At 42.1% G+C, this 27,965-nt stretch overlaps 1 protein-coding gene across 1 annotated transcript in view; it reads left to right on the plus strand.

The window, feature by feature from the left end:
• The window catches only part of LOC107565903 (zinc transporter 6-like), a 22,009-nt gene extending 311 nt beyond the window's left edge, over nucleotides 1-21,698 (plus strand). Inside the window, exons 2-15 of the mRNA XM_016251200.1 lie at nucleotides 595-641; nucleotides 1,265-1,351; nucleotides 1,511-1,557; nucleotides 8,467-8,529; nucleotides 8,794-8,859; nucleotides 9,405-9,485; nucleotides 16,142-16,177; nucleotides 16,675-16,769; nucleotides 16,983-17,031; nucleotides 17,113-17,232; nucleotides 18,862-18,964; nucleotides 20,056-20,103; nucleotides 20,249-20,317; nucleotides 21,036-21,698. Coding sequence (XP_016106686.1) covers nucleotides 595-641; nucleotides 1,265-1,351; nucleotides 1,511-1,557; nucleotides 8,467-8,529; nucleotides 8,794-8,859; nucleotides 9,405-9,485; nucleotides 16,142-16,177; nucleotides 16,675-16,769; nucleotides 16,983-17,031; nucleotides 17,113-17,232; nucleotides 18,862-18,964; nucleotides 20,056-20,103; nucleotides 20,249-20,317; nucleotides 21,036-21,563 — 1,439 coding nt within the window. The 3' untranslated portion in view covers nucleotides 21,564-21,698. The remainder of the gene's footprint in view (nucleotides 1-594; nucleotides 642-1,264; nucleotides 1,352-1,510; nucleotides 1,558-8,466; nucleotides 8,530-8,793; nucleotides 8,860-9,404; nucleotides 9,486-16,141; nucleotides 16,178-16,674; nucleotides 16,770-16,982; nucleotides 17,032-17,112; nucleotides 17,233-18,861; nucleotides 18,965-20,055; nucleotides 20,104-20,248; nucleotides 20,318-21,035) is intronic.
• The last annotated feature ends 6,267 nt before the right edge of the window (nucleotides 21,699-27,965 follow it).

Below are 27,965 nucleotides of genomic sequence, written 5' to 3' on the forward strand. Positions count from 1 at the left end.
ACACACTCACTCTCTCACTCACTCACTCACTCTCACACACACGCACGCTCTCTCTCTCTCTCACTCACACACACACTCACTCTCACTCACTCACTCCCTCACTCCCTCACTCACTCACTCACTCACTCACACACACACACACACACTCACTCACTCACTCTCACACTCACTCACTCACACACAAACCCTCTCTCACACACAAGTTCTCTTTCTTACTCACTCACTCTCACTCACTCACACACACACACACACACTCACTCACTCACTCTCACTCACACACACACTCACTCACTCACTCACTCACTCTCACACAAACTCTCTCTCACACACAAGTTCTCTTTCTTACTCACTCACTCTCTCTCACTCACACACACACACACACACTCACTCACTCACTCTCACTCACACACACACTCACTCACTCACTCACTCACTCTCACACAAACTCTCTCTCACACACAAGTTCTCTTTCTTACTCACTCACTCTCTCACTCACACACACACACACTAGCGTCTGTTTGTGCTGTTTCTAGTGCTCTGTTCAGTTTTCTAGTGTTTGTGTGGAATCTCATGCTGTGTTTTCACTGTGTTCAGAAGCTCCAGTGCACAGAAAGAAGCACGAGACTGACACGTATGTGCTGGTAAGACTCTCATAAACACTCTCACAGAGAAAATATCACGTGAAGCTCATCATACACACGGCCAAAGGGGAAGACTTAAAAATAAAAATATAGCTCAAAACATTTTCTGGTTTTGAAAAACTTATACCATTTTAATAAAGTTTCAAAAGTCAGCATCATTCCTCCAGTCTTCAGTGTCACATGATCTTCAGAAATCAGTGTAATATGCTGATCTGCTGCTCGAGAAACATTTCTGATTATTATCAATGTTGAAAACAGTTGTGCTGCACAATATTTCTGTGGAAACTGATACATTTTATTTTTTTATTTTTCAGGATACACAGATGAATAGAAAGTTCAAAAGAACAGTTTTTTTCCTAAAATGATAAATGTCTTTACTCTCACTTTTGATCAATTTAAATGCGTCCATATTAATATAGGTATTAATTAATGATATTTCTAAATCTTGCTGACCCTAATCTTTTGATCACTAGTTTATGCCTTGTAGGACTGTTTTTCTTGCTCGAGTGTGTTGTTCACAAAGCATGGTGGCAGAGTGTGTTGGTTGCTGTGAACGCTGACTCTCAGGATTGTGGGTAATGTTGTTTTCTGTGTGCTGGTCTGCTGTCTGTCCATCACTGCAGGGTACGATACACCCCTTCCGCAGAACTCACCGCTCTGTCCTGGGCAGGTTTGTGCAGGAGTTGAGTTTGGTGACGTCTGACAGACGGGTGAGTCTTCACTCCACTCAGGAAAACAACACCGCAGTGATTTAAAAAGAAAGGAGAAAAATAACACGTTTAATATCAAAGACATAAACTCCCTGCTTTTGCATTCTTGCATACTGTTGATGCAAGTTTTGACAAACATTTTTTGATTGTGATATATAGGGTAGGGAATCCAAAATCAATTCCTTTTTCAGAATCGGACACTTAAAGTCAGGAATCAGATACTTGTTGTGAAATTAAAATGTCAATTCCACCTCTCAATTCCTGTGTGTGCATCTTTTATTTTTAGGTGGTGGAAAGGAGCTGTTAAAAATGTATTTGTCATTGAATCATTCATTCAAGAGATTCATTCAAAAACACAGATTCATCCAGTAATGAAACGAGTAAATCTTGAGTGAGTCATTGAATCATTCATTCAAGAGATTTATTCAAAAACACTGATTCATCCAGTAATGAAACGAGTAAATTTTGAGTGAGTCATTGAATCATTCATTCAAGAGATTCATTCAAAAACACTGATTCATCCAGTAATGAAACGAGTAAATCTTGAGTGAGTCATTCATTAATTCAAGAGAGAGATTCATAAACACCGATTCATCCAGTGAAACGAGTAAATCTTGAGTGAGTCATTGAATCATTCATTCAAGAGATTCATTCAAAAACACTGATTCATCCAGTAATGAAACGAGTAAATCTTGAGTGAGTCATTGAATCATTCCATGCAGAAACTCCATGAGATTGTTTACTTCTCTAAAGTTTTTTTTCATTAGAATTGTGAGAGAAATATAACCTCCGTTTAAAGTCTCAGTTTATCCAGAATCACGCAGCTCTTTTTTGCACACAAACAGCTCTTAATCGAGTCCAGTTTTTATGCAGCCGGCTGATTTCTGTTCACTGTATTCAGCTGCAACTAAATGTTTTGCAAAACGAGACACAGAATAAATATGTTTGATATCGGAATATTTGATTTCATTTTTTAACCACATTGGTTTCAAAACTGGGAATCGATAAGAATCGTAATTGGAATTGATCAAATTCCACCGATACCCAACCCTAATGATACGAGGAGTTTGCAGAAACCCAGCCGAGGTGCAGTAGTGTTTTCTGACAGCAGGGGTCAGTGTTTCACTGGTTTACTCACACACACACACACGTCCATCAACAATGGTGGGAGGGGCCTGGGTCTGTGTGACATCACATTGCCAAGAAGCTGGGAACAGCTTGATTTGAGAAAGGGGATATTATTTATAGGGATTAAAAAAATAAAAGCACTGGGTGGATTTTATCATTATAGGGTGGATGTGGACACACTGCCAACACACATTTATGTTCAAACAACATGTAAAAGGGAATTTTGCATCCGATGACCCCTTTAATACATTTATTTTTTATGGCTAAATTTGCTGAAATGTGCTAATATCTCTAGAGAGAGAGAGTGTGTGTGAGTGCGAGTGTGTGTGAGTGTATGAGTGAGTGTCTGTGTGTGTGTGTATGTGTGTGAGTGTGTGTGTGTGAGAGAGAGAGAGAGAGAGAGAGAGAGAGTGTGTGAGTATGAGTGAGTGTCTGTGTGTGTGTCTGTCTGTGAGTGTGTTTGTGTGAGTGCGTGTGTGTGTGTGTGTGTGAGAGAGAGAGAGAGAGAGAGAGAGAGAGAGAGAGAGTGTGTGTGTGTGAGTGTATGAGTGAGTCTCTGTGAGTGTGTGTGAGAGAGAGAGAGAGAGAGAGTGTGTGTGTGTGTGTGTGAAGTATCACTGCGCACCACTGTGTCTTGAGCAGGGGGAACGTGATACTCATGTATTGAGCTCTCCAGTAAAAACGATCTTAACGTCAATGGCCACTGCATGTAAGAAGCACCTTCAGAGCTCCTCTGTCCCACAGACGGCAGACGCAGCACCCGCAGCCATGACTTAAAGATCAGACTCTGTCTTAAGGTTCGGTGAAAAAGGAACCAAATAAGATGGGTAATGTAGAGAATCGTGAGCTTGGCCGTGTGCGTTCATGAGAGTTCACAAGAGCGGCAGTTCTCATGCTTAAATCTTGAGTTTGATGCAGCCCAAATTGAGCAAGATTGTTCGAACCACTCTTCATAATAAAACCAGTTATATGCAATAAGAAAACAAATCAGGTCAAGTTTGAACTCATGCTGAATAAACCCTAGAATTCATCCGATAACTTTGATTGTCCAGTGGGACAGCAAACCGTTAGAATGCGCAGCGCAAGCTAACTGCATGTAAACCGATAGCTGTACGACTGCAAATAATGCACTGTGCTCACAGTGATTCATCGTGGTTTAAAAGAGTGGTTCACCCAAAACTGAAGATTAGCTGATATGTAGGCCATCCAAGATCAGGATGAGTTTGTTTCTTCATCAGGTTTGTAGAAATGTGTCACTGCATCAGTGTCTCAGCAATGGATGCTCTGCAGTGAATGGGTGCCGTCAGAATGAGAGTCCAAGCAGCTGATAAAAACATCACAATAATCCACAGCACTCCAGTCCATCAGTTAACATCTGGAGAAGACAAAAGCTGAAACACATCCAGCATTAAGACGTTTTTAACTTAAATACGAGTCCACAATAACGCTTCCTCCAGTGAAAAAGTGCATCTCCTGTTGTCTCTCACATCAAAATCCAGCCACATATTTGTTTAGAGCTGTTTTGGCTTAATCTGCGCTTATTTCTCTCCTGATTCAGACTTTTCAGTGGAGACAGCATTATTATGGATAGAACTTGTATGCAATGCATCTGTTCTGCGCATATATTAGATCTTTTACAATCAGTTCAACTGTAATGTGATATATTGGTTTTGTGAACAAGTGATTGTGGGCATGTACAGTATGATAGCTGGATATTCATTTTGATGTTTGGATTTCTTAAAATAGTTTTCAAACGCATCACTTAATCTAAATGTAAAAATGTGACCATGCACATTTAAACATCTAAAATTAAACCAATGATCTCTGGTGCCTGTTAACAACTAATAGGGCTGCCCCCTAATAGTGGACTAACCGTTAGTCGACCAGAAGAGGCTTGGTTGACCAATATTTTTTGTCACTGGAGAAAAATAAATGTAAAAAAAAGTCATGCAGATTGTTAAGGTGGCGGTGCCGGTCACTTGTGCTTAAAATACTCCCTCATTTGTGGTCATACAGATAAGAGTAATACGTCTTTCAAATCTGTAAAGACTCTGTGTTTATTTGTGTGCACTCACAATAACAACAAAACACTTCGCTTTTGTAAAATAATGAAATCAATCAGAATGTGCGTTCTGCCGTCTCGGTCTCTGTGAACCTGAGCGTGAAACTCTTCTATTGCCTTACAGACAAGAAAAATATATAGGCCTATATCTATAAAGAGCAAAATGTCTACTTCCAAATGAACCAATTCAAATGGAAGACAGATATTCTCTGATTATGTAATCCGTATGAAACATGCATACAGCTGCATCACTACTGCAGAGATAACAAGTCAGTGTCGCCGATCTCTTAAACCGAAAACAAAGAAAGCACTAGTTTATCAATGAATGATTAAAATGTTAAAGCAGCCTCCTTACTGTTTTTCCCGACACATTCATAATCATTACTTCTGCCGGTGTGCTGTAGCAAGCTTAATGCGTTTGCTTAAACGCTTATTAGGCTATGTATGCAATTAAAGGCGCATTATTATGATTTCAATTGTTAAACGTGCGATTAGTCGCATAATGCTTCAGAAGAACGACTGCTAGTCGACCAGACACATTTTTAGTTGAGCGCAGCCCTAACAACTAATATGATATCAAACACTTTTTTTATTTTACTGAGAAGCAAGTCCCTTAGATCTTCTTGCGTGTGTCTGTAGATGTTTGGGAGGGTTGAAAGCGTTTACTGTGTGATCTGAAGCAGCTCGCAGTGTGTCATCGTTTCTGTTCCCTGAGAAGCGATCGTCAGATTGAGCTGCAGTAAAATCCCTCCACGCCTCGCTGTGATGCGAGTCTGCTGTGGTTTGTGTTGTAGGTTTCTGTTGTGTAATCGTAAGGTTTTGATGTGATAGCGGGGCAGGATGTTTTTATCGTGCTGCTCGGCCGATATTTCTTGCAGGAGCAGCAGTCTCGGTTTACTTCCTCCCACCGCTTTCCGTTTTCCCGCCAGGTGTTAGTTTGTAGTTTGTCAATAAAGCTTTTAGTTTACATCTGGAGCTATCTATTGTTATTTTAATGTGCCGCGTTGACAGACACCCGAGCCGAGCCGCTCGATGCGTGTTCCAGAACTCGATGACAGCTGAGAGCTGCAGTTTGCAAATCTTTTTTACCGAAAGTACCAGCTAGCAGAGAAAGCTGATACTCGCCCTGGGCCGCTGCGACTGCGCCTCGCTCGCAGGCTCCTGAGCGCTTCGCTTGTGTTTCGGATAACCGCTCGGCGCTGAGTGCTTTAATGGGGTCGAGCTCCCGCGAGGCCTGCAGTGAGACGGCTGAAGGTCAGGGTTCGAGGACGATCAGATGTGTTTTGATGCTCTGGCCTGTAGATGTTATTAAATATTCAGCTAAAGATCCTGGCTTGGTTTACCGCTGCGTCTTCATCTCCTCTTCTTCTTCATTGATTAGGTCTGTAAACATACACAAGTCACCTTAATCTGCACACTGTGTGCTACAAGATGTGTGTCTTCTGCGCCCCAGCTCTGGGATTTATTCATGCATCAGTCTTTAGAGCGCCTCGTTCAGGTTTGGCTTTTTGGACGGTGTGGATGGGCTCAAGTGCTGTGCTTTGTAAATGACTGAACTCTGGTGTATTAGTGTCTGGGAGAGTTTTCAAATATGTCGAGGACAGATTTAGAGCAGTAGTGTTGTACAAATATATATTAACAAATTTCACAGTAATGATCCATGTTAGGGATGGGCGATACCACTTATTTTGTTTTCGATACGATACCGATACAATACTTCTAAACTGAACTTTAAAATTATTAAATAGTAAAATGGGTAATGATACCCACTTAACTTTATATTTGAAACACATTTTAACATTCAGTACGCCTTAATTGCAACTTATCAGGTTATATTTTTGTTTACACATGGTTAAAATGTTTACTGTAGTGGTAATAGGGCTGGGCGATACAGCTAAAAAATGTATCAGCGATATAATGTTTCATATCGCTCGGTATCGATAATTATTGACATTTTTTATAACCTTTTTTAAAACCAAACGCAATAAAAAAAGGTACAATTTAATCACTGTTTTTAATTAACCCAATTTGAGACAAACAAAAAAAAATTTTAACAGTCAAACGCAAAATAAAATGTAAACAAATATATCCTTTCTTATGTTTTCTACGCAGATTAAATAAGTCTTATGGAAACTTTTGGCTTGTCTCCCGAGGACACAGGAGTGCGCAATAAACTAAACAATGCAGTGTATTCAATTGTTAATGCAATTAAATAACTGTCCATAAAAAAACGTGCATAACGTCTAAATTAACTCCTATAAATCAAATATTTCGTAAATTGCATAAACAATTATGAACAAAACAGCATCATGTATTTATGCATTGCATAAATAAAAAAACAAAGAGCCGAATCGCCCATCACGCAGATTGCAGTTAAAAGACGCAGTGAAAAGGAATAAACCTCCACAAATTCGCTACGTGTTTTCTAAAAGTTTAAACCGTTTTAACTTTGCATGGCTTTCTATGCATCTCTTGTGTGAGACGTGAGTGCAGCAGTCGTAGTCGTACTAGAAAATGCGCTGAGTATGCGTTCTGTGTGAATGGCTTGGTTTGGGTTTTAACCTAATCAAGATCTTCACACTGAGCTTCTATATTGCTCTAATATTTTGAATGAATAACGCAGCAGCGGCGCGTCTCGTGGGCTAGACTAACAACACATTCAAATGCAACAACATCACTTACATCATCATCACCTCATCACGTGCTCCACTGATGACGCTCCCTGACGCACTCCTAACATTCGACTGTACCATTTTTGCATTCAAATGCAATTTGTTTTTATTTTAAATTCGACTAATATTCATTCTTTAGTCACAATCTCCTCATCACAGGCAGCACAGCACTCAACTCAGCATGTGTTCATGTTTGTGTGAGCTGTCTGCGTCACTCATAGCACGTGACTATATCGTGCGCTATATCGACCATTTTTTATATCGTTATCGATGGAGTACTGTCGATAAATATCAATACCGTTTTATTGCCCAGGCCTAAGTGGGAACCACGGAAATCTACAAATAGTTGAACTACGGTCACTTTAGTAAAGCCATGGTTGATTATTATAAGGGACTGCAGTGACAGGCTGTTGCATGCATAAAATACAGCCTTTTTATTCTGACAGCGTGTGATTTATGTTAACATTACAGAATAGAGCATGATCAATATTATCTTTAACGTTCAATTTAAATAAATGTAATTGCACACACTACGTAGGCTACAATTTCAGTTATTGTGAAATAACTCAAACATGCATATTGTTTTTCTGTCCTCTGATAAGCATTGTTCTGGGCTGCCGTTTCTAAAAACATCAATGCTTTCTTATGAAACGCAGCCCTGTTTGAATGCACTGTCTGTGTAGTTCATGCTGTATGTGACAGACTTGTTGATTAATAACCAGCTGCTTTTATGTAGACGGTAAAAATGTACTTACATCATTATTAGGACTGTAATATGAATACATTTTAAAAAATCTATTTAAGTATATGATGTGCCGATTAATTGATGAAATTAATGACAAATAATTTGCACACTTTTGGTTGAGAAAATACCCCAGAAGATCATTTTAAGTCATTATTGTGTTAGATGAGAAAAGCATTGAATAGACACTACAAAAAGTAGCTATAGAAAGAAATCATTTGATTCAACATTGAATTTATTACACATATATTTTTAAGGCTATAATGTGGCCTAATGTCGTTTTCAGAAGCGGCGTCTGAAGTGGCATTTAGGTACATTTACACAGACTGAATGCATTTATACTTCAATTAGAATGCTGTGAGATTAATGTGTTTTTGATGAATATTGCAATCGGACTTTTAAATGAAATTAAACTTTTTACACCCATTTAACTGCATTCTAATAGTCTCCATCACAGAGTCAGTCAGTGGTCCTGTTCATCAGTGTGAGATGATAAATGATATATATGTATATATCTGTCTTCTGTTTCAGCCTTAACCGCATACACATACCTCACCATCTTCGATCTCTTCAGGTAAGTGTCATCTGTTGGTCATTAAAAGCTTGTACAATTGTGTTTCTGTGTTTACCAGATACTGATACTCAAAGACTTTACTGCTTTCCTTTGATTCGCCTGTTACACCAGTGATACACAATCATTTTAGGCTTATAAAGACATTATATTAATGTGCCATTAACCATTAATGGGCTTAAGTGTGTTTACAATCGGCTAGATGCACAGTTGTGTTGCATTTCATTGTGTTTAAGCATCTGATGCTGGTGTCTTTGGCTCTCACAGTCTGATCACCTGTCTGCTGAGTTTCTGGGTCACCGTGAAGAAACCCAGTCAGGTGTACTCCTTTGGGTAAGAACGGTTCATACTTCAGATATCATTGTGCTTGTTTTCTCACCTCAAAGTGCTTCACACGTGCAGCACGGCATTGATAGTGACCATAGTGCACCAACCGTGAATCAAACAATGGTCTGTTGGTCAAACTTAATAAAAGTTTGACAACTTTAACACCATTACATAGATTCATCTGACCTCAAACTAGGACCAGTTTTAAAGTTGTATTACATTTTTGTTCCTGAAATCCTCTCTTCTGCTGGGATCAGAATAATCCCGTTTTCTGGGGATCAAAAGTATCCCAATCTTACTAAATGTTTTGAACAACACAAACTGAGGATTTAATTCAGATCAAAACCAAGATTGTATTTTGTGATCTAATCCGAATTCAGAATGCTTTTTTTTTTCTTTTGAACAACCCATTTTCACGATCCGATCCGATGGCCAGAATCTGATCAGATGACGTCTGAACGGCTGGCCCCAGGGCTTCAGTGATTAACCAGATGTGCCGGTTGTGTGTGTAATGCCAGGTGTTTGTGTTGATGTGTGTTTTGTGGCCTCAGCTTCGAGCGTTTGGAAGTGCTGGCGGTGTTCGCCTCCACTGTGCTGGTTCAGCTGGGCGCGCTCTTCATCCTGAAGGAAAGGTGAGATGCGTGTGTCTCTGCAGAACTCGATCCTGTCGATATTTCGCTGCTGTGACCCGACTGACTCGCGCTCACACTGGCCTGATCCACTCACACACAGATGAATGAGCTTGCTGGTGCTGGTTTGGTGGTTTCTCCTCACCGTAGTTTTTCAGGAAAGGCACTGGCATGATATTATTCAGCATAACCTCCCAGATTTGCTCCATCGTTACTGGATTGAGTACTTGTCTCTGTTTGTACTGGTGTGTGTGAGAGTGTGTGTGAGAGTGTGTGTGCTTGAGTGTGAGCTTGAGAGTGTGTGTGTGAGAGAGTGAGAGTTTGTGTGTGTGTGAGAAAGTGAGAGTGTGTGTGAGCTTGAGTGTGTGTGTGTGTGTGTGAGAAAGTGAGAGTGTGTGTGTGTGTGTGTGTGTGTTAGGCTTTCCGTGATAGATGTCGATTAACGGTGATACCGGTGTTAAGCCGCAACACCGGTTACGTCACTTGCCCACCACGGCACTGACCCCCACCATCGTTTAGATTTTTTATAGTAATAAAAATCATTTAGTTCAGTAAAAGAACAGACACTACAATTAAAAACTGAACGCGGCTGCTCAATGCAGCGTGCCGAACGACAGTCGCATCACAGATCAGATTTCATTTCTCCAGCGAGGAGAGCGAGTCGAGCTGACTGACGAGAAGAGTGAGGTGAGACAGACAAGACGATCGCGGATGATTTAGCTTTGAAAAGAAATTCAAAAGCGCCTGTTTGGCAATATTTAGGATTTTGAAAAGCATGTTGACTTTTGCCGTTTATCTAAGGTGATTTTGGAAATTTTTTTTTAACATTTGTTTCTTATTTAATTGGTTCCACATTGTTTGCTGATTTTTACTTTATTTAAACTTTGTGTCATTTATTTATTTTATTCGAACGACAGTCGCATCACAGATCAGCTTTAATTTCTCCAGCGCGGAGAGCGAGTCGAGCTGACTGACGAGAAGAGTGAGGCGAGACAGACAAGACGATCGCGGATGATTTAGTTTTGAAAAGAAATTCAAAAGCACCTGTTTGGCAATATTTAGGATTTTGAAAAGCATGTTGACTTTTGCCGTTTATCTAAGGTGATTTTGGAAGTTTCTTATTTAATTGGTTCCACATTGTTTGCTGATTTTTACTTTATTTAAACTGTCATTTATTTATTTTATTTTTTTACATCAAGGTGTATGCCGTGCCTCCAAGTTTTCTTACTCGTTTTGCTAATAAACGTTCTACGTTTCTTATTTATTTGGTTATACTGTATATCAGGGGTTCTCAAAGTCTATATTCAAAGGTCCAAATCTGAACTTTTATCAGTGTCAGAGGTCCGGACCGGAACAATTGGTTATTACAAAACTTGTTTTTAATAAACATACATAACATGCGTAACAAAAAAACTCTACTTTATCAGGCATTACAGGAAAGACGAAACGAAAATGACATTGTAGCTTTTCTGAAGACGGTCGGATCTTTTCAAAGATACATTCATATAAAAACACGCGCGCTGCATTTTAATTTTGAAACGCGCAGTGCTCCGTTTATTCAACAAAGTATAAGCCTTTTGGAAAATCTATTTACTCAATGTATGGAAAACACTGGACACTGCTATAAGTCAAATGGCCATAATCTAAGTGATTACAAAAATAAGTAAATAAAAAATTACTCATATTAGCGGTGAAATGTCGTCCGATTATGTCAAACGTCATATGCTCACTGGATGTCATGACAACAAATGTCACCAAGGAAAAGTTTCAATATCTCGCCTTCGCTTTCATTTCGGACCATCTCCAAAAAGACATCAAAAAACTAAACACAAGTTTAACATGCGGAAATAATTAGTGTTCTTGAAATATTAAATGGAGGTGGGTCCGGACCAGAGTCCGGACTTTGAGAAGCAGTGCTGTATATTATACATGTTTACTTAGCCTATTTCCAGTTTTGTATACCTATTTAAACTTTATGTAAGTTATTTTTTATTTTATATTAGGCATAGCCTGCCCTATAGCATGGTGTATTTTTATTTGTTTTGTTAATAAAAGTTCAATGTTTTATATATAGGCTAAAGCGAGTTTGACGTTGTATTTTGTTGTTGCATTCAAGCAATTTATGCCAAATTGCCGCTATTTGAAAGTGAAAGTAAAATGCGCACGCAGCTTTTACAAGCTATTTAGAAACGAAGGAAAGCGAGGAAAAGAGGGAACGCCCCCGCGGTGATACCGGTATTACCGGTGTTGTCACACGTCTATTAACTGGTGGGAAAATTTCCTCACCATCACAACCCTAATGTGAGAGTGTGAGAGTGTGTGTGAGAGAGAGAGTGAGAGTGTGTGTGAGAGAGCGAGAGAGAGAGGGTGTGTGTGAGAGAGAGAGCGAGAGAGTGTGTGTGTGAGAGAGAGAGCGAGAGAGTGTGTGTGTGAGAGAGAGAGCGAGAGAGTGTGTGTGTGAGAGAGAGAGCGAGAGAGTGTGTGTGTGAGAGAGAGAGCGAGAGAGTGTGTGTGTGAGAGAGAGAGCGAGAGAGTGTGTGTGTGAGAGAGAGAGCGAGAGAGTGTGTGTGTGAGAGAGAGAGCGAGAGAGTGTGTGTGTGAGAGAGAGAGCGAGAGAGTGTGTGTGTGAGAGAGAGAGCGAGAGAGTGTGTGTGTGAGAGAGAGAGCGAGAGAGTGTGTGTGTGAGAGAGAGAGCGAGAGAGTGTGTGTGTGAGAGAGAGAGCGAGAGAGTGTGTGTGTGAGAGAGAGAGCGAGAGAGTGTGTGTGTGAGAGAGAGAGCGAGAGAGTGTGTGTGTGAGAGAGAGAGCGAGAGAGTGTGTGTGTGAGAGAGAGAGCGAGAGAGTGTGTGTGTGAGAGAGAGAGCGAGAGAGTGTGTGTGTGAGAGAGAGAGCGAGAGAGTGTGTGTGTGAGAGAGAGAGCGAGAGAGTGTGTGTGTGAGAGAGAGAGCGAGAGAGTGTGTGTGTGAGAGAGAGAGCGAGAGAGTGTGTGTGTGAGAGAGAGAGCGAGAGAGTGTGTGTGTGAGAGAGAGAGCGAGAGAGTGTGTGTGTGAGAGAGAGAGCGAGAGAGTGTGTGTGTGAGAGAGAGAGCGAGAGAGTGTGTGTGTGAGAGAGAGAGCGAGAGAGTGTGTGTGTGAGAGAGAGAGCGAGAGAGTGTGTGTGTGAGAGAGAGAGCGAGAGAGTGTGTGTGTGAGAGAGAGAGCGAGAGAGTGTGTGTGTGAGAGAGAGAGCGAGAGAGTGTGTGTGTGAGAGAGAGAGCGAGAGAGTGTGTGTGTGAGAGAGAGAGCGAGAGAGTGTGTGTGTGAGAGAGAGAGCGAGAGAGTGTGTGTGTGAGAGAGAGAGCGAGAGAGTGTGTGTGTGAGAGAGAGAGCGAGAGAGTGTGTGTGTGAGAGAGAGAGCGAGAGAGTGTGTGTGTGAGAGAGAGAGCGAGAGAGTGTGTGTGTGAGAGAGAGAGCGAGAGAGTGTGTGTGTGAGAGAGAGAGCGAGAGAGTGTGTGTGTGAGAGAGAGAGCGAGAGAGTGTGTGTGTGAGAGAGAGAGCGAGAGAGTGTGTGTGTGAGAGAGAGAGCGAGAGAGTGTGTGTGTGAGAGAGAGAGCGAGAGAGTGTGTGTGTGAGAGAGAGAGCGAGAGAGTGTGTGTGTGAGAGAGAGAGCGAGAGAGTGTGTGTGTGAGAGAGAGAGCGAGAGAGTGTGTGTGTGAGAGAGAGAGCGAGAGAGTGTGTGTGTGAGAGAGAGAGCGAGAGAGTGTGTGTGTGAGAGAGAGAGCGAGAGAGTGTGTGTGTGAGAGAGAGAGCGAGAGAGTGTGTGTGTGAGAGAGAGAGCGAGAGAGTGTGTGTGTGAGAGAGAGAGCGAGAGAGTGTGTGTGTGAGAGAGAGAGCGAGAGAGTGTGTGTGTGAGAGAGAGAGCGAGAGAGTGTGTGTGTGAGAGAGAGAGCGAGAGAGTGTGTGTGTGAGAGAGAGAGCGAGAGAGTGTGTGTGTGAGAGAGAGAGCGAGAGAGTGTGTGTGTGAGAGAGAGAGCGAGAGAGTGTGTGTGTGAGAGAGAGAGCGAGAGAGTGTGTGTGTGAGAGAGAGAGCGAGAGAGTGTGTGTGTGAGAGAGAGAGCGAGAGAGTGTGTGTGTGAGAGAGAGAGCGAGAGAGTGTGTGTGTGAGAGAGAGAGCGAGAGAGTGTGTGTGTGAGAGAGAGAGCGAGAGAGTGTGTGTGTGAGAGAGAGAGCGAGAGAGTGTGTGTGTGAGAGAGAGAGCGAGAGAGTGTGTGTGTGAGAGAGAGAGCGAGAGAGTGTGTGTGTGAGAGAGAGAGCGAGAGAGTGTGTGTGTGAGAGAGAGAGCGAGAGAGTGTGTGTGTGAGAGAGAGAGCGAGAGAGTGTGTGTGTGAGAGAGAGAGCGAGAGAGTGTGTGTGTGAGAGAGAGAGCGAGAGAGTGTGTGTGTGAGAGAGAGAGCGAGAGAGTGTGTGTGTGAGAGAGAGAGCGAGAGAGTGTGTGTGTGAGAGAGAGAGCGAGAGAGTGTGTGTGTGAGAGAGAGAGCGAGAGAGTGTGTGTGTGAGAGAGAGAGCGAGAGAGTGTGTGTGTGAGAGAGAGAGCGAGAGAGTGTGTGTGTGAGAGAGAGAGCGAGAGAGTGTGTGTGTGAGAGAGAGAGCGAGAGAGTGTGTGTGTGAGAGAGAGAGCGAGAGAGTGTGTGTGTGAGAGAGAGAGCGAGAGAGTGTGTGTGTGAGAGAGAGAGCGAGAGAGTGTGTGTGTGAGAGAGAGAGCGAGAGAGTGTGTGTGTGAGAGAGAGAGCGAGAGAGTGTGTGTGTGAGAGAGAGAGCGAGAGAGTGTGTGTGTGAGAGAGAGAGCGAGAGAGTGTGTGTGTGAGAGAGAGAGCGAGAGAGTGTGTGTGTGAGAGAGAGAGCGAGAGAGTGTGTGTGTGAGAGAGAGAGCGAGAGAGTGTGTGTGTGAGAGAGAGAGCGAGAGAGTGTGTGTGTGAGAGAGAGAGCGAGAGAGTGTGTGTGTGAGAGAGAGAGCGAGAGAGTGTGTGTGTGAGAGAGAGAGCGAGAGAGTGTGTGTGTGAGAGAGAGAGCGAGAGAGTGTGTGTGTGAGAGAGAGAGCGAGAGAGTGTGTGTGTGAGAGAGAGAGCGAGAGAGTGTGTGTGTGAGAGAGAGAGCGAGAGAGTGTGTGTGTGAGAGAGAGAGCGAGAGAGTGTGTGTGTGAGAGAGAGAGCGAGAGAGTGTGTGTGTGAGAGAGAGAGCGAGAGAGTGTGTGTGTGAGAGAGAGAGCGAGAGAGTGTGTGTGTGAGAGAGAGAGCGAGAGAGTGTGTGTGTGAGAGAGAGAGCGAGAGAGTGTGTGTGTGAGAGAGAGAGCGAGAGAGTGTGTGTGTGAGAGAGAGAGCGAGAGAGTGTGTGTGTGAGAGAGAGAGCGAGAGAGTGTGTGTGTGAGAGAGAGAGCGAGAGAGTGTGTGTGTGAGAGAGAGAGCGAGAGAGTGTGTGTGTGAGAGAGAGAGCGAGAGAGTGTGTGTGTGAGAGAGAGAGCGAGAGAGTGTGTGTGTGAGAGAGAGAGCGAGAGAGTGTGTGTGTGAGAGAGAGAGCGAGAGAGTGTGTGTGTGAGAGAGAGAGCGAGAGAGTGTGTGTGTGAGAGAGAGAGCGAGAGAGTGTGTGTGTGAGAGAGAGAGCGAGAGAGTGTGTGTGTGAGAGAGAGAGCGAGAGAGTGTGTGTGTGAGAGAGAGAGCGAGAGAGTGTGTGTGTGAGAGAGAGAGCGAGAGAGTGTGTGTGTGAGAGAGAGAGCGAGAGAGTGTGTGTGTGAGAGAGAGAGCGAGAGAGTGTGTGTGTGAGAGAGAGAGCGAGAGAGTGTGTGTGTGAGAGAGAGAGCGAGAGAGTGTGTGTGTGAGAGAGAGAGCGAGAGAGTGTGTGTGTGAGAGAGAGAGCGAGAGAGTGTGTGTGTGAGAGAGAGAGCGAGAGAGTGTGTGTGTGAGAGAGAGAGCGAGAGAGTGTGTGTGTGAGAGAGAGAGCGAGAGAGTGTGTGTGTGAGAGAGAGAGCGAGAGAGTGTGTGTGTGAGAGAGAGAGCGAGAGAGTGTGTGTGTGAGAGAGAGAGCGAGAGAGTGTGTGTGTGAGAGAGAGAGCGAGAGAGTGTGTGTGTGAGAGAGAGAGCGAGAGAGTGTGTGTGTGAGAGAGAGAGCGAGAGAGTGTGTGTGTGAGAGAGAGAGCGAGAGAGTGTGTGTGTGAGAGAGAGAGCGAGAGAGTGTGTGTGTGAGAGAGAGAGCGAGAGAGTGTGTGTGTGAGAGAGAGAGCGAGAGAGTGTGTGTGTGAGAGAGAGAGCGAGAGAGTGTGTGTGTGAGAGAGAGAGCGAGAGAGTGTGTGTGTGAGAGAGAGAGCGAGAGAGTGTGTGTGTGAGAGAGAGAGCGAGAGAGTGTGTGTGTGAGAGAGAGAGCGAGAGAGTGTGTGTGTGAGAGAGAGAGCGAGAGAGTGTGTGTGTGAGAGAGAGAGCGAGAGAGTGTGTGTGTGAGAGAGAGAGCGAGAGAGTGTGTGTGTGAGAGAGAGAGCGAGAGAGTGTGTGTGTGAGAGAGAGAGCGAGAGAGTGTGTGTGTGAGAGAGAGAGCGAGAGAGTGTGTGTGTGAGAGAGAGAGCGAGAGAGTGTGTGTGTGAGAGTGAGTGAGTGTGTGTGAGTGTGTGCTAACTGTGTGCTTCCTCCTTCCTCAGTGTGGAGCGTTTCGTAGAGCAGCCCGAGGTGCACACGTGAGTACAACAGTCACTGACCTGATCCTCACACAAACCTTTCGGCATCTTTATATGTTCATTAACATTAATGAGTTTTTCTTTTCACCATTCACACACACACACGAGACTGAAAACATGACCAATGATAAAATAGTACTGCATAAGTCCTGTATAAAAAGTGGATTGGCAATGGGATTCACTTGCGATGTACATTTTGGTCAGCTTAAACATACGCCCATTTCTTTTGCGGAACAAGTTTGCCCAGTCTTTTATCACTATGTCAAAAGCATAACATTAGAGAGAACTCCAAATTAGTGGAACTTCATTAAAGATGAATGGCACGCCTTCACTGAAGCTCATACCCGCTTCTGGTTTGGTCGTAAGCATTGAAGTACAATCATGCCCAGATCAAAAGAGCTGACAGCTAGTGGTTTAAACGCAGTCCAAATTCAAAATATCTCTTTCAAGTGTACAGATCTGAGCGCTGTGTGTGGTTGTTTCTGTGCTTGTTTTAGGGGGCGTCTGCTGGTGGGAACTTCTGTGGCTCTGTTCTTTAACCTCTTGACTCTACTCTCCGTCAAGAACAAGCCCTTCGTCTTCGTGTCTGAAGGTAAGGTCTTTTCCACAGACTGCCGTTTCTAAGTGTGGCCGGACTAAAAGTAAAATAAAGATACTTTTGAATTTTAACTTCTTAAGGCAGCCTTTATTTTTGAACACTCGTTAGCTGCTGTTAGTGCAGTACAGACGACTGATCCATGTCTCTCTGTGTGTGTGTGTGTGTGTGTGTGTGTGTGTGTGTGTGTGTGTGTTTGTGTGTGTGTAGCCGCGAGCACCAGCTGGCTTCAGGAGCACGTGGCCGATCTGAGCCGGAGGTAGCGCACTCTTCTCACTCCATGATGTACGCGGAGTTATTCACTGCAGATGATGCATAGTGTGTGAATGTTTGTGTGCAGTCTGTGTGGACTCATCCCGGCGCTCCGCAGCCTTCTCCTGCCCAGAATGAACCCGTTTGTGCTGATCAACCTCGCTGGAGCTTGTGCTCTGGGCATCACGTACATGCTCATCGAATTCAAGTGAGGAGACCGCACTGTCTTATACATGACGTCACAAATGCTTCACAAACAACACTTCTATTGCTGTAACTGTACATCTCTACCACAACTGTGCATATACGTATGTGACCCTGGAGCACAAAACAGTCATAAGGGTTCCTTTTCATCATCTGAACGCTGAATAAATAATCTTTCCATTGATGTACAATATTTTAAAATCTGGAATCTGAGGCATACAAGAAAAATCTAAAACTTTGACCCATACAATGTGTTGTTGGCTATTGCTGCAAATATACCAGTGCTACGTATGACTGCTTTTGTGCTGCAGGGTCACATATTATTACTTTTACTGCTAAATCTCATTGAATGCCTTTCTCAGTCTTGAGCCGTATTCGGCGGTAATTGTTTCTCAGGGGGACGTCAGTTATTTTCAGCATTTACGAGGGGTAATCTGTGATTTTACTGCCATCCGAATCCAGGATGTAGGTGTTTATCTCTCACCACCTGCGTAAGAATCCCCGGCCGAATCACCTACGGTTTTCTGACAAACACTAAGGTTGTGTGGCAATTGAATTGCCGTCTGAATCCACATCTCTTGAGTTTACGAGAAGAAATCGATTCAAAATTATAAAATTTTCAAAATTATGCAAATACTTTTTGACCACTGCCAAACACCGTACTTTTGTACTTCGCTGTAATCTGCATGCATATTTATTTCTGAAATGCTGGAAAGTATTCACAAGAACAATATTTCATAACTGCTCCACCACTGCGACTGGGAGCAGAAAGAGAAGAAAAACAAGTAAACATTAAAAATATGGGTCTTTATTATGGCAGCAGCAGGCATTCGATACAATTTAAAAATGTGTATTATATAAAGTTATATACATAACTATTTTGCATATAATTATATACAACTATAGTGTGTCTATTTTCCTATTTGTAAACTGGAGATTTAAATAATCATATGTGAGCCTGCAGCACAAAAGCAGTGTTAAGTCGCTGGGGGATATTTGTAGCAATAGCCAACAATACATTGTATGGGTCACAATTATACATTTCTCTTTTATGCCAAAAATCATTAGGATATTAAGTAAAGATCATGTTCCATGAAGATATTTTGTAAATGTCCTACCGTAAATATATCAAAACTTAATTTTTGATTAGTAATATGCATTGCTAAGAACTTCATTTGAACAACTTTAAAGATGATTTTCTCAATATTTAGATTTTTTTGCACCCTCAGATTCCAGATTTTCAAATATTGTCCGATCCTAACAAACCATACATCAATGGAAAGATTATTCATTCAGCTTTCAGATCATGTATAAATCTCAATTTCAAAAAATTGACCCTCATGACTGGTTTTGTGCTCCAGGGTCACAAATAATAAATAGGATTATATATTATAAAATATGCTTGGAATAAATCACCATCCGAATCCATGAGTTTTATCACTGAGGTGCCATGTACATTTATTTTTACAGACGTCCACATGCGAAACGATTACCGTCCGCATCGGGCTTTAGCCTGCAGTTCCACATTAGCGCCTGTATGAGGTTGCTAGCTCACGGTGCTAGCGGAGAGGCTCATTGGTGTGTGCTCTGAAGCTGAGATGATGTCACTGAGTCACATGTTGTTGTTTTGCAGTAACTATAATGCGATGGACACCGCGTCTGCTGTGGTCATCGCCCTCATGACCTTCGGCACCATGTACCCCATGAGCGTGTACAGCGGGAAGGTGCTGCTGCAGGTGTGTTTCAGTGTGCCATGCTGTGATTAATCCTGTGTCATATGTACGGATGAAACGATATCACGATTCAGTATTATTACGATATGACGTCTACGATACGATTTATCGTGATATTTAAAAAGGAAGAAAAAAAGACATGAAGAATTGGAAAAAATTAAAATTTTGTATATTTTAAAAAGTTAAATTATTCTATCTAATGCACTTTGAGTTCAAAATTAAGATCTGAAACCCATGTTCTTAACTAAGAAAGCTGAACTCCAGCCTCTTTTTATTTGTGATCTACTGTCTCAGTCTAAGTCACATTCACACTGGAGTTTGAGGAAGCCAAACTAATTAGAATATAATAATAATAACACCAACAATTACAGTAGTAGCCATATGTTGTAAAACAATTGCACTGTAAAATAAAGCATAGGCATATATGTAGGCATATTATGTGTGCTTTACGCTACAGCAGGGCAATGACAATACTTCTTTGATTTCTACACTTGAAAGAGATCTGTTGAATCTGGACTGCGTTTAAACCGCGAGCTGTCTGCAATTCATGCTGCACTTTAAAGCTTTTATTTTGACGTTAAACTCCAGCTTCAGTGAAAACAGGCTTACAAAAACACGTCTGACTACAAATCTAGAGAAACGCTGTAATCATCTGCCGCTCAAATAAAGCATAACTGTTGTTCCCAAACGCGCGCTGAACTCACAGAAGATTAAATAAAGGAGTGGACTGCATTCATTCAGTGTGAACGAGTCGTTCTGAGACGCAGACAACACCGGATCACGAGCTGATCGTCTGAACCAAGTGTGTGCTTCGCTTTGAAACACAGCGCAAACAGACTTGATGAAGCATATTGTGCTTTCGGTTCGAGTTCTTTTGACAGATACTGGGCCAAAGCATAATGCCCCAAAACAAGTATATTTTAAAAACAAAAATTTCTGCCCGGAAGACCTATCATTTCATATCGTCATGTGACCACGATAATATCGAGACAGTTTTGCTATCGTGATATTGATAATACCATTCCATCCCTAGTCACATGTGTGGTCAGATGATCTGGAACTGTCCAATCACAGCTGTTCTCTCTTTCCCGCAGACCACCCCCTCTCATGTCATTGGTCAGCTTGACAAACTGCTCCGAGAGGTCAGTTCATATTCACTTATCACTGCCCACATAATCTATCCGATGTATTTCTGAATATCTGCGGCGCAAGCGTGTTTTCGTGCCGCCACTTCTCTCGTTTTTATTTGGCAAGCTCTTCAACAGATTGGTTCTTGGTGTTTTTCAGGTGTCCACATTGGATGGAGTTCTTGAAGTCAGAAATGAACACTTCTGGACCATTGGCTTTGGCTCTCTGGTGTGTAGATATTCTTTGCTGTATTTGTAGCACACATGTACTGTTAAAGAATGCTGGAATGATGTTGCCTGACACAGGTTTTGGGTTTGTTTTTTTTCATGAAGATATTGTAAAAGTAATCAATATGAATCAAGCCGTTCCAAGTCTTGTGAACAGACGTGATCGCTTTTTATCATCTTTGCATTATTGACACACTATTTTCCTGTTTGATGCTGTAAAGCTGCTTTGACACAATCTGTATTGTTAAAAGCGCTGTATTATGTCCCTGGACCACAAAACCAGTCATAAGAGTCAAAATTGAGATTTGATGTATGGTTTGTTAGGATAGGACAGTATTTGAAAATCTGGAATCTGAGGGAGCAAAAAAATCTAAATATTGAGAAAATCATCTTTAAAGTTGTCCAAATTAAGCTCTTAGCAATGCATATTACTAATCAAAAATTAAGTTTTGATATTTTTACGGTAGGAAATTTACAAAATATCTTCATGGAACATGATCTTTACTTAATATCCTAATGATTTTTGGCATAAAATAAAAATGGATAATTGTGACCCATACAATGTATTTTTGGCTATTGCTACAAATATACCCCAGAGACTTAAGACTGCTTTTGTGCTCCAGGCTCACATATGAGAGGCCTGATCTCTCAACTCTTCAGTAAAAATGCTCACACGAGGCTTCAGATTGGAGACCTTAACTCGCTGTGTTTTTACGCAGGCCGGCTCCGTTCACGTCCGCATTCGCAGAGATGCTGACGAGCAGATGGTTTTGGCCCGTGTGACCAACCGGCTACACACACTAGTGTCCACTCTGACCGTTCAGATCTTGAAAGACGACTGGGCCCGTCACTCGCTGACCTCCAGCACCCTGCCCACCGGCTCGCTCAGCCTCTCGGAGTACGTGACTTCGGCAGCCTTCCCTCCAGCGGGGTCCAAACCGCTCGAGGAGTCGAACCTGGTCACGTCTACGCCTGCGAAGCCCAGCAGCCCTCCTTCAGAGTTCTCCTTCAACACGCCGGGGAAGCACATCCAGCCCGTGGTGTTTCAGCACAGGCCCTTCAACACGCAGCTCTCCTATGGGATGTCTCCCTACTCCAGCATGCTGAACCAGGGCTTTGCGCACCCCAGCGGCGGCCCTGCGACGAGGCTGGGCTTCGGGGCTCAAGGATACAGGACTCTGAATGCAGCGCCGCACAGATACGGCAGCGGTCTGCCCGCGTCACAAACTGGCCAACAGAGACCGTGAGCTGATCACAGCATCATCTCGCCACTAGCCCACCACTACCCTGAGTATTTATTTGAATGGGACCAAGAGCAACAGCTTTATTTTCAATGGATGTTTTATCTGTATTCTTTATTTGTATTAAACCACTATCAGACATCTGTGAAGTCGCGTTATTTTTTTACAGACCCTGCATCCCAATGTTCATACTCCCCATCCTAAATAGTATGTGAGATTAGAATAAGTGTGTCCCAAAGCATAGTATGTTGACAAGAGTATGCTTAAAGTCCTTGGACGGTCTAGGGCTGCCCTCGACTAAAAATGTGTCTGGTCGACTAGTAGTCATTCATTTGAAGCATTATGAGACTAATCACATGTTTATTAATAAACAATTGAAATCATAATAATGAGCCTTTAATTGCATACATAGCCTAATAAGCGTTTAAGCAAACGACATTTTAATCATTCATTGATAAACTAGTGCTTTCTTTGTTTTCAGTTTAAGAGATCGGCGACACTGACTTGTCTCCACAGTAGTGGATGCGCCTGAATATTTTGTCTTCCATTTGAATTGGTTTATTTGAAAGTAGACATTTAGCTATCTATAGATATAGGCCTATGTAGATATATTTTTCATGTCTGAAAGGCAATAGAGGAGGTTCAGAGTTTCGTGCTCAGGTTCACAGAGACCGAGACGGCAGAAAGCACATCTGGTTTGCTTTCATTATTTTGCGAAAGCGAAGTGTTTTGTTGTTATTGTGAGTGCACACAAATAAACACAGAGTCTTTACAGATTCGAAAGATGTATTACTCTTATCTGTATGAGCACAAATGAGGGAGTATTTTAAGAGCAAGTGAGCGCACTGGCGCCTCCATCTATTTTTTGAAGTATGGATCCGTGCACACTCTAATGGCTAATATTGCCCACAATCCATTGCGCTTTGGCGAATGATTCAGTCCAGAACTACAAACACGAATAAAACACGTAAAAAAAAAACTACAAACATTGAGGATGTGCATGACCGATGGTTAGGTAGAGAGGTTTAGAAAAGGGTTTGAGTTACTAATAATAAACATTTATTTAATGGAATCTGTGTTATATTTATTCTGCAACAGCAATGTGAACTTTTATAAACATCCGTTTGATTGTTAACTTTTAAATGCATTATGCATAAAATATTAGCAGAGTTGTCGGTAGGAAGTTAAATTAAATGTGGAGGATGTTAATGTGACAGGATGATTGACAGGCCAGTTTACAGTGACAGGGTGCGTGTAACTATGCGACAGAGTAAAGATGCAGTTGTGTGACGTGATGGTATGTCCCAAAGCTTGCCTACTCTATAAAGGCACACTCAAAAGTGTTTACTTTTTCTTCACCAAAAGCACAGAGTCTTTACAGATTCGAAAGATGTATTACTCTTATCTGTATGAGCACAAATGAGGGAGTATTTTAAGAGCAAGTGAGCGCACTGGCGCCTCCATCTATTTTTTGAAGTATGGATCCGTGCACACTCTAATGGCTAATATTGCCCACAATCCATTGCGCTTTGGCGAATGATTCAGTCCAGAACTACAAACACGAATAAAACACGTAAAAAAAAAACTACAAACATTGAGGATGTGCATGACCGATGGTTAGGTAGAGAGGTTTAGAAAAGGGTTTGAGTTACTAATAATAAACATTTATTTAATGGAATCTGTGTTATATTTATTCTGCAACAGCAATGTGAACTTTTATAAACATCCGTTTGATTGTTAACTTTTAAATGCATTATGCATAAAATATTAGCAGAGTTGTCGGTAGGAAGTTAAATTAAATGTGGAGGATGTTAATGTGACAGGATGATTGACAGGCCAGTTTACAGTGACAGGGTGCGTGTAACTATGCGACAGAGTAAAGATGCAGTTGTGTGACGTGATGGTATGTCCCAAAGCTTGCCTACTCTATAAAGGCACACTCAAAAGTGTTTACTTTTTCTTCACCAAAAGAGTAAATGCTTTAAGGGCGTAGTACAAGTTGTCACATTGGGACCCAGCAGATGTCTTCATTATGAAGATAGATCACTTAAGGCTGTTCACACCAAGAATAATAACTATAATAACTATTTTAGCATCCACACCAACAGACCATAAAGTTATGTTCAGCTCGGTACAGGAGGAACTGCACTGTTTCTCAGTTCTGAATAGTGTGCTGTCTGGTACAGTGCTGCAACAGTAAGGATTGTAAAGTATGTCCTTTAAAACAATCTGTTAAGATAATTACATTGGGTTACATATTGAATTGATTTCAGATACATTTTGAATTACTTTCAGTTGCATTTTAAATTGTTACATTGTAAATTAAACTATTTAAAATAAATTATGAAGAATTAATAGTCTATATAATGTTACAAACATGCCAATACACTGTAAAGAGTTCAGTAATATTTCAAAGGATGTCCCTATCCCTCTTAACCATTTCTGATCTTGTTTGCTTTTTACTGTACAGCGTCATCATGTTTGTGTTAGGGATCCCTGGAAAACTGCTATATTATATCAGTTATAACAATGAACTACCAGAAACTGTCATGGTAATGAAATACTGTAAGACTTGGCATTACTTTAAAGTCCTGGCAGATCGCAGGCCGGATTTTTGCAGAAAAAAAAGGGTTCAGTGAATCTGAAAATGCGCGCACAGAAATAACATCTACATATAATGACTTTCAACTTGGGGACCTTGATATAAATGTAGCGGAGTAAAAAGTACAATATTTGTCTTTCAAATGTTGTGAAGTTGAAGTAGCAAGTTTCCAGAAATAAATAATACTCAAGTAAAGTACAGATACTCAAAAAGTTTACTTAAGTACAGTACTCAAGTAAATGTACTTAGTTACCTGTCCACCTCTGGCCCATGCCAAAAGAGTTGAAAAGAATAGTTTTTAGTGAGGAAAAGAAGGATTCAGTTCTGTCGTTACTGGAAGAGGGATACAGTGAGCGTCAGATTACTTCCAACCTTAAAATTTAAAAGACAGCAGTTCAAAGGTCAAGCTGCAGACATTAGGGACAACAAAGCTACAGACAGGCAGAGGGTGAAAACGACTCTCCACTGACCGGGATGACCACCAACTCATTCGAATGTCACTCAACAACTGTAGGATGACATCAAGTGAGTTACAAACGTAATGGCAAACGGCAGCTGGGGTGAAGTGCACAGCGAGGACGATTTTAAACAGGCCTCTAGGGGCCGGGCTGAAGTCGTGCAAATATAGAAAAAAAGCCCTTCATCAATGAGAAGCAAAGAGCCAGGCTGAGGTTTGCAAAACACCATAAGGATTGAACCGTAGAGGACTGGAGTAAGATCTTCTCTGATGAGTCCAGTTTTCAGATTTGCCCAATGCCTGCTCATCTGATGGCTAGACGGAGACCTGGAGTGGCTTACAAGCCACAGTTTCTTGCGCACCCTGTGAAATTTGGTGGAGGATTGGTGATGATCTGGGGGAGCTACAGCAAGCCTGGAATCAGGCACATTCGTCTTTGTGAAGGACGCATGAATCAAGCCACGTTCAAGGTTGTCCTGGAAGAAAACCTACTTCCTTCTGCTCTGACAATGTTCCGCAAATAGTTTTTTCCCCCACTAGGACAATTCTCCATGCCACACAGCCATGTCAATCAAGGTGTGGATGGAGGAGCACTAGATCAAGACCCTGTCATGGCGAGTCCTGGCCTGATCAGCCACACCTGAACCCCACTGAAAACCTCTGGAATGTGATCAAGAGGAAGATGGATGGTCACAATTGAATTTTTGAATTGAATTTTTTGAACACATGAAAGCTGTGATTGAAAATCAGGGTTATTCCACCAAATATTGATTTCTGAACTATTCCTAAGCTAAAACATTAGTATTGTGTTATTTAAAAAAAAATTCTTTGCATGATTTGAGGCCTAAAAACATTGCATCTTTTTTGTTATTTTGACCAGTTATCATTTTCTGCAAATAAATGCTCTAAATGACAATATGGTTATTTGAAATTTGTCAGTAGTTTATAGAATAAAACAAAAATGTTAATTTTACTCAATCACATACCTACGTATAAATAGTAAAACCAAAATCTCAATCAAAATCTTTTTGGATACGTGACAAAATAGATGGCTGTCAGCTTGTCAAAACCTGAGCAGTCTGACCTGAGGCTGTGGGAATAAGCTTTTCGTTCTTCTCTAGATCAGAAAGGCTGCACAAAGGCTCCGAGCACAGGAATGGAAACAGGAGTCATCAGGCAGTTAGTACATCACTCCTCACCCTACAGTACTTATACTAACTTACTACAGTACTAACAATTTTTGATCAGACTGCAGATTCCTAAGAGTCTCTGAATGACACTCCTCATATTCAAACCACCAGAGATGGAGTCCACCTGAATCAGTTGGAGAGTACCATGCTATTCAGGTATATCTTCAGTAGTGCACATCCAGGGAAGGTCAGAAACGGCGCGGGTACATGGATTATTTTGGATGATGTGTGGCCAAGACAAAAGAGCTCTCACAAATGCCAAGAAAATTGTTTTAATTCACCAAGAAGGCTATGGCTTCAAGAACATTTTCTAGAAGTTCCTAGAGACACAGTTGGCAGAATCATTTGTAAGTTTAAAATGTATGGTACCACAGAAACTCTTCCAGAGCAAAAAAAAATCATAAAGGCAAGTAAGATGTTTTGATCAACAAAGCAGATTTCATTACATCTATTTCTAGTCATTCAAGACTAAACCTCATGGCCCTGACAGAGACGTGGATCAAACCAGAGGACAATGCTACAGCTGCAGCACTCTCCAATAATTTCTCTTTTTCCCACTCCCCCCGTCTGACTGGAAGAGGCGGAGGTACTGGTCTGCTTATCTCTAATGATTGGAAATGTATTCCTTTACCTTCTCTGGGTATAAACAGCTCATTTGAATCGCATTCAGTCATTATTACCCACCCTTTTAAAATCTATTTTGTAGTTGTTTTTTGACCCCCAGGACCACTAGTTAGCTTCTTGGATGAATTAGATGTGCTTCTCTCAACCTTTCCTGGGTGAGCGTGATTTGACCAAGTATAACATGTTCCTGGATCAACATCCTTGTTGATCCTGGAACATCATTCCAATCAACCAATCAGAATTGAGAGATAACTTTTCAGGAAATGTCAGTTTTAGGCTTACAATCAGGATTAGGTGCTTCTACACCCTTGTTAATCAGCTATCATTTCCCTCTGATTTTAGGAATAAATTATGGGTAAGGTTAGGTTTAGGGGTAGGGATTGGGTTAAGTCTGTATTTTTGGACAGTAATGTTGATCCAGGATCGACAAAAGATGTTGATCCAGGAACATGTCTTACTTGGCAAAATCACTGCGACAGGCAACCATCTGGGCCTTATTTACACACGACACTGCTCCACTGATCATGTGCTGGTTACTCCACTGCACACCTCGGATCACTTCCTCCTCACTCTTAACCTCAACATGGTTCCTGACACAACCCATTCCCCTCCACGTCATCTTTCGACGTAACCTATGCTCACTCTCACCCTCCTGGCTATCTGCTATGGTTTCATCTTCGCTTCCTCCCCCTGAACAGTTATCATCTCTTGATGTTAACCGTGCTACTGATACTTTCTGCTCCACTCTTACGTCTTGTTTAGAAACTGTCTGCCCCTTGTCTTCCAGGCCAGCCTGTACCACCCTTTCTGCCCCTTGGCTGTCTGATGTTCTCCGTGAGCATCGTTCTAAGCTCAGGGCTGCTGAAAGGGTGTGGTGTAAATAAAAAAATCCTACTGACCTTAATGTGTATCAGTCACTCCTCTCTTCATTCTCTACTAATATCTCCACTGCTAAAAGGACATACTATCACAACAAAATTAACAATTCGTCTAGCTCTCGAATGCTCTTTAAAACATTTTCCTCGCTCCTTTGTCCTCCTCCTCCCCCTCCTTCATCAACTCTAACAGCTGATGACTTTGCCACATTCTTCATTAATAAAATTAAAACCATCAGTGCACAATTTGCACACCACAATCTGTCAAGCACATCTTACCAGCAAACATTCACTCGTTTTCATCCTTCTCTCCACTCTCTGAGGCAGAAGTCTCTAAACTAATCCTTTCCAATCATCCTACTACTTGTCCACTTGATCCTATTCTATCTCATCTTCTTCAAGCCATTTCTCCTGCACTTGTACCTGCACTCACTCACATCATTAACACATCCCTTCACACTGGTGTTTTCCCCTCAACATTTAGACAGGCTCGTATAGCCCCACTACTTAAGAAACCCACCCATAATCCATCTCTCTTAGAGAACTACCAGAGCATGTGAGCGGAGGGGGTCATATTTACTTCAGGGCAGAGAGCGCCTTTCTGAAGATTCCACTCCGCTCGCTCAACCCAAAATGCCCTTTGGTAATTTGCTAGTTCGG

This window comes from Sinocyclocheilus grahami, unplaced genomic scaffold, assembly GCF_001515645.1.
Source record: "Sinocyclocheilus grahami isolate Dianchi unplaced genomic scaffold, SAMN03320097.WGS_v1.1 scaffold1034.1, whole genome shotgun sequence".
Classification (NCBI taxonomy): Eukaryota; Metazoa; Chordata; class Actinopteri; order Cypriniformes; family Cyprinidae; genus Sinocyclocheilus; species Sinocyclocheilus grahami.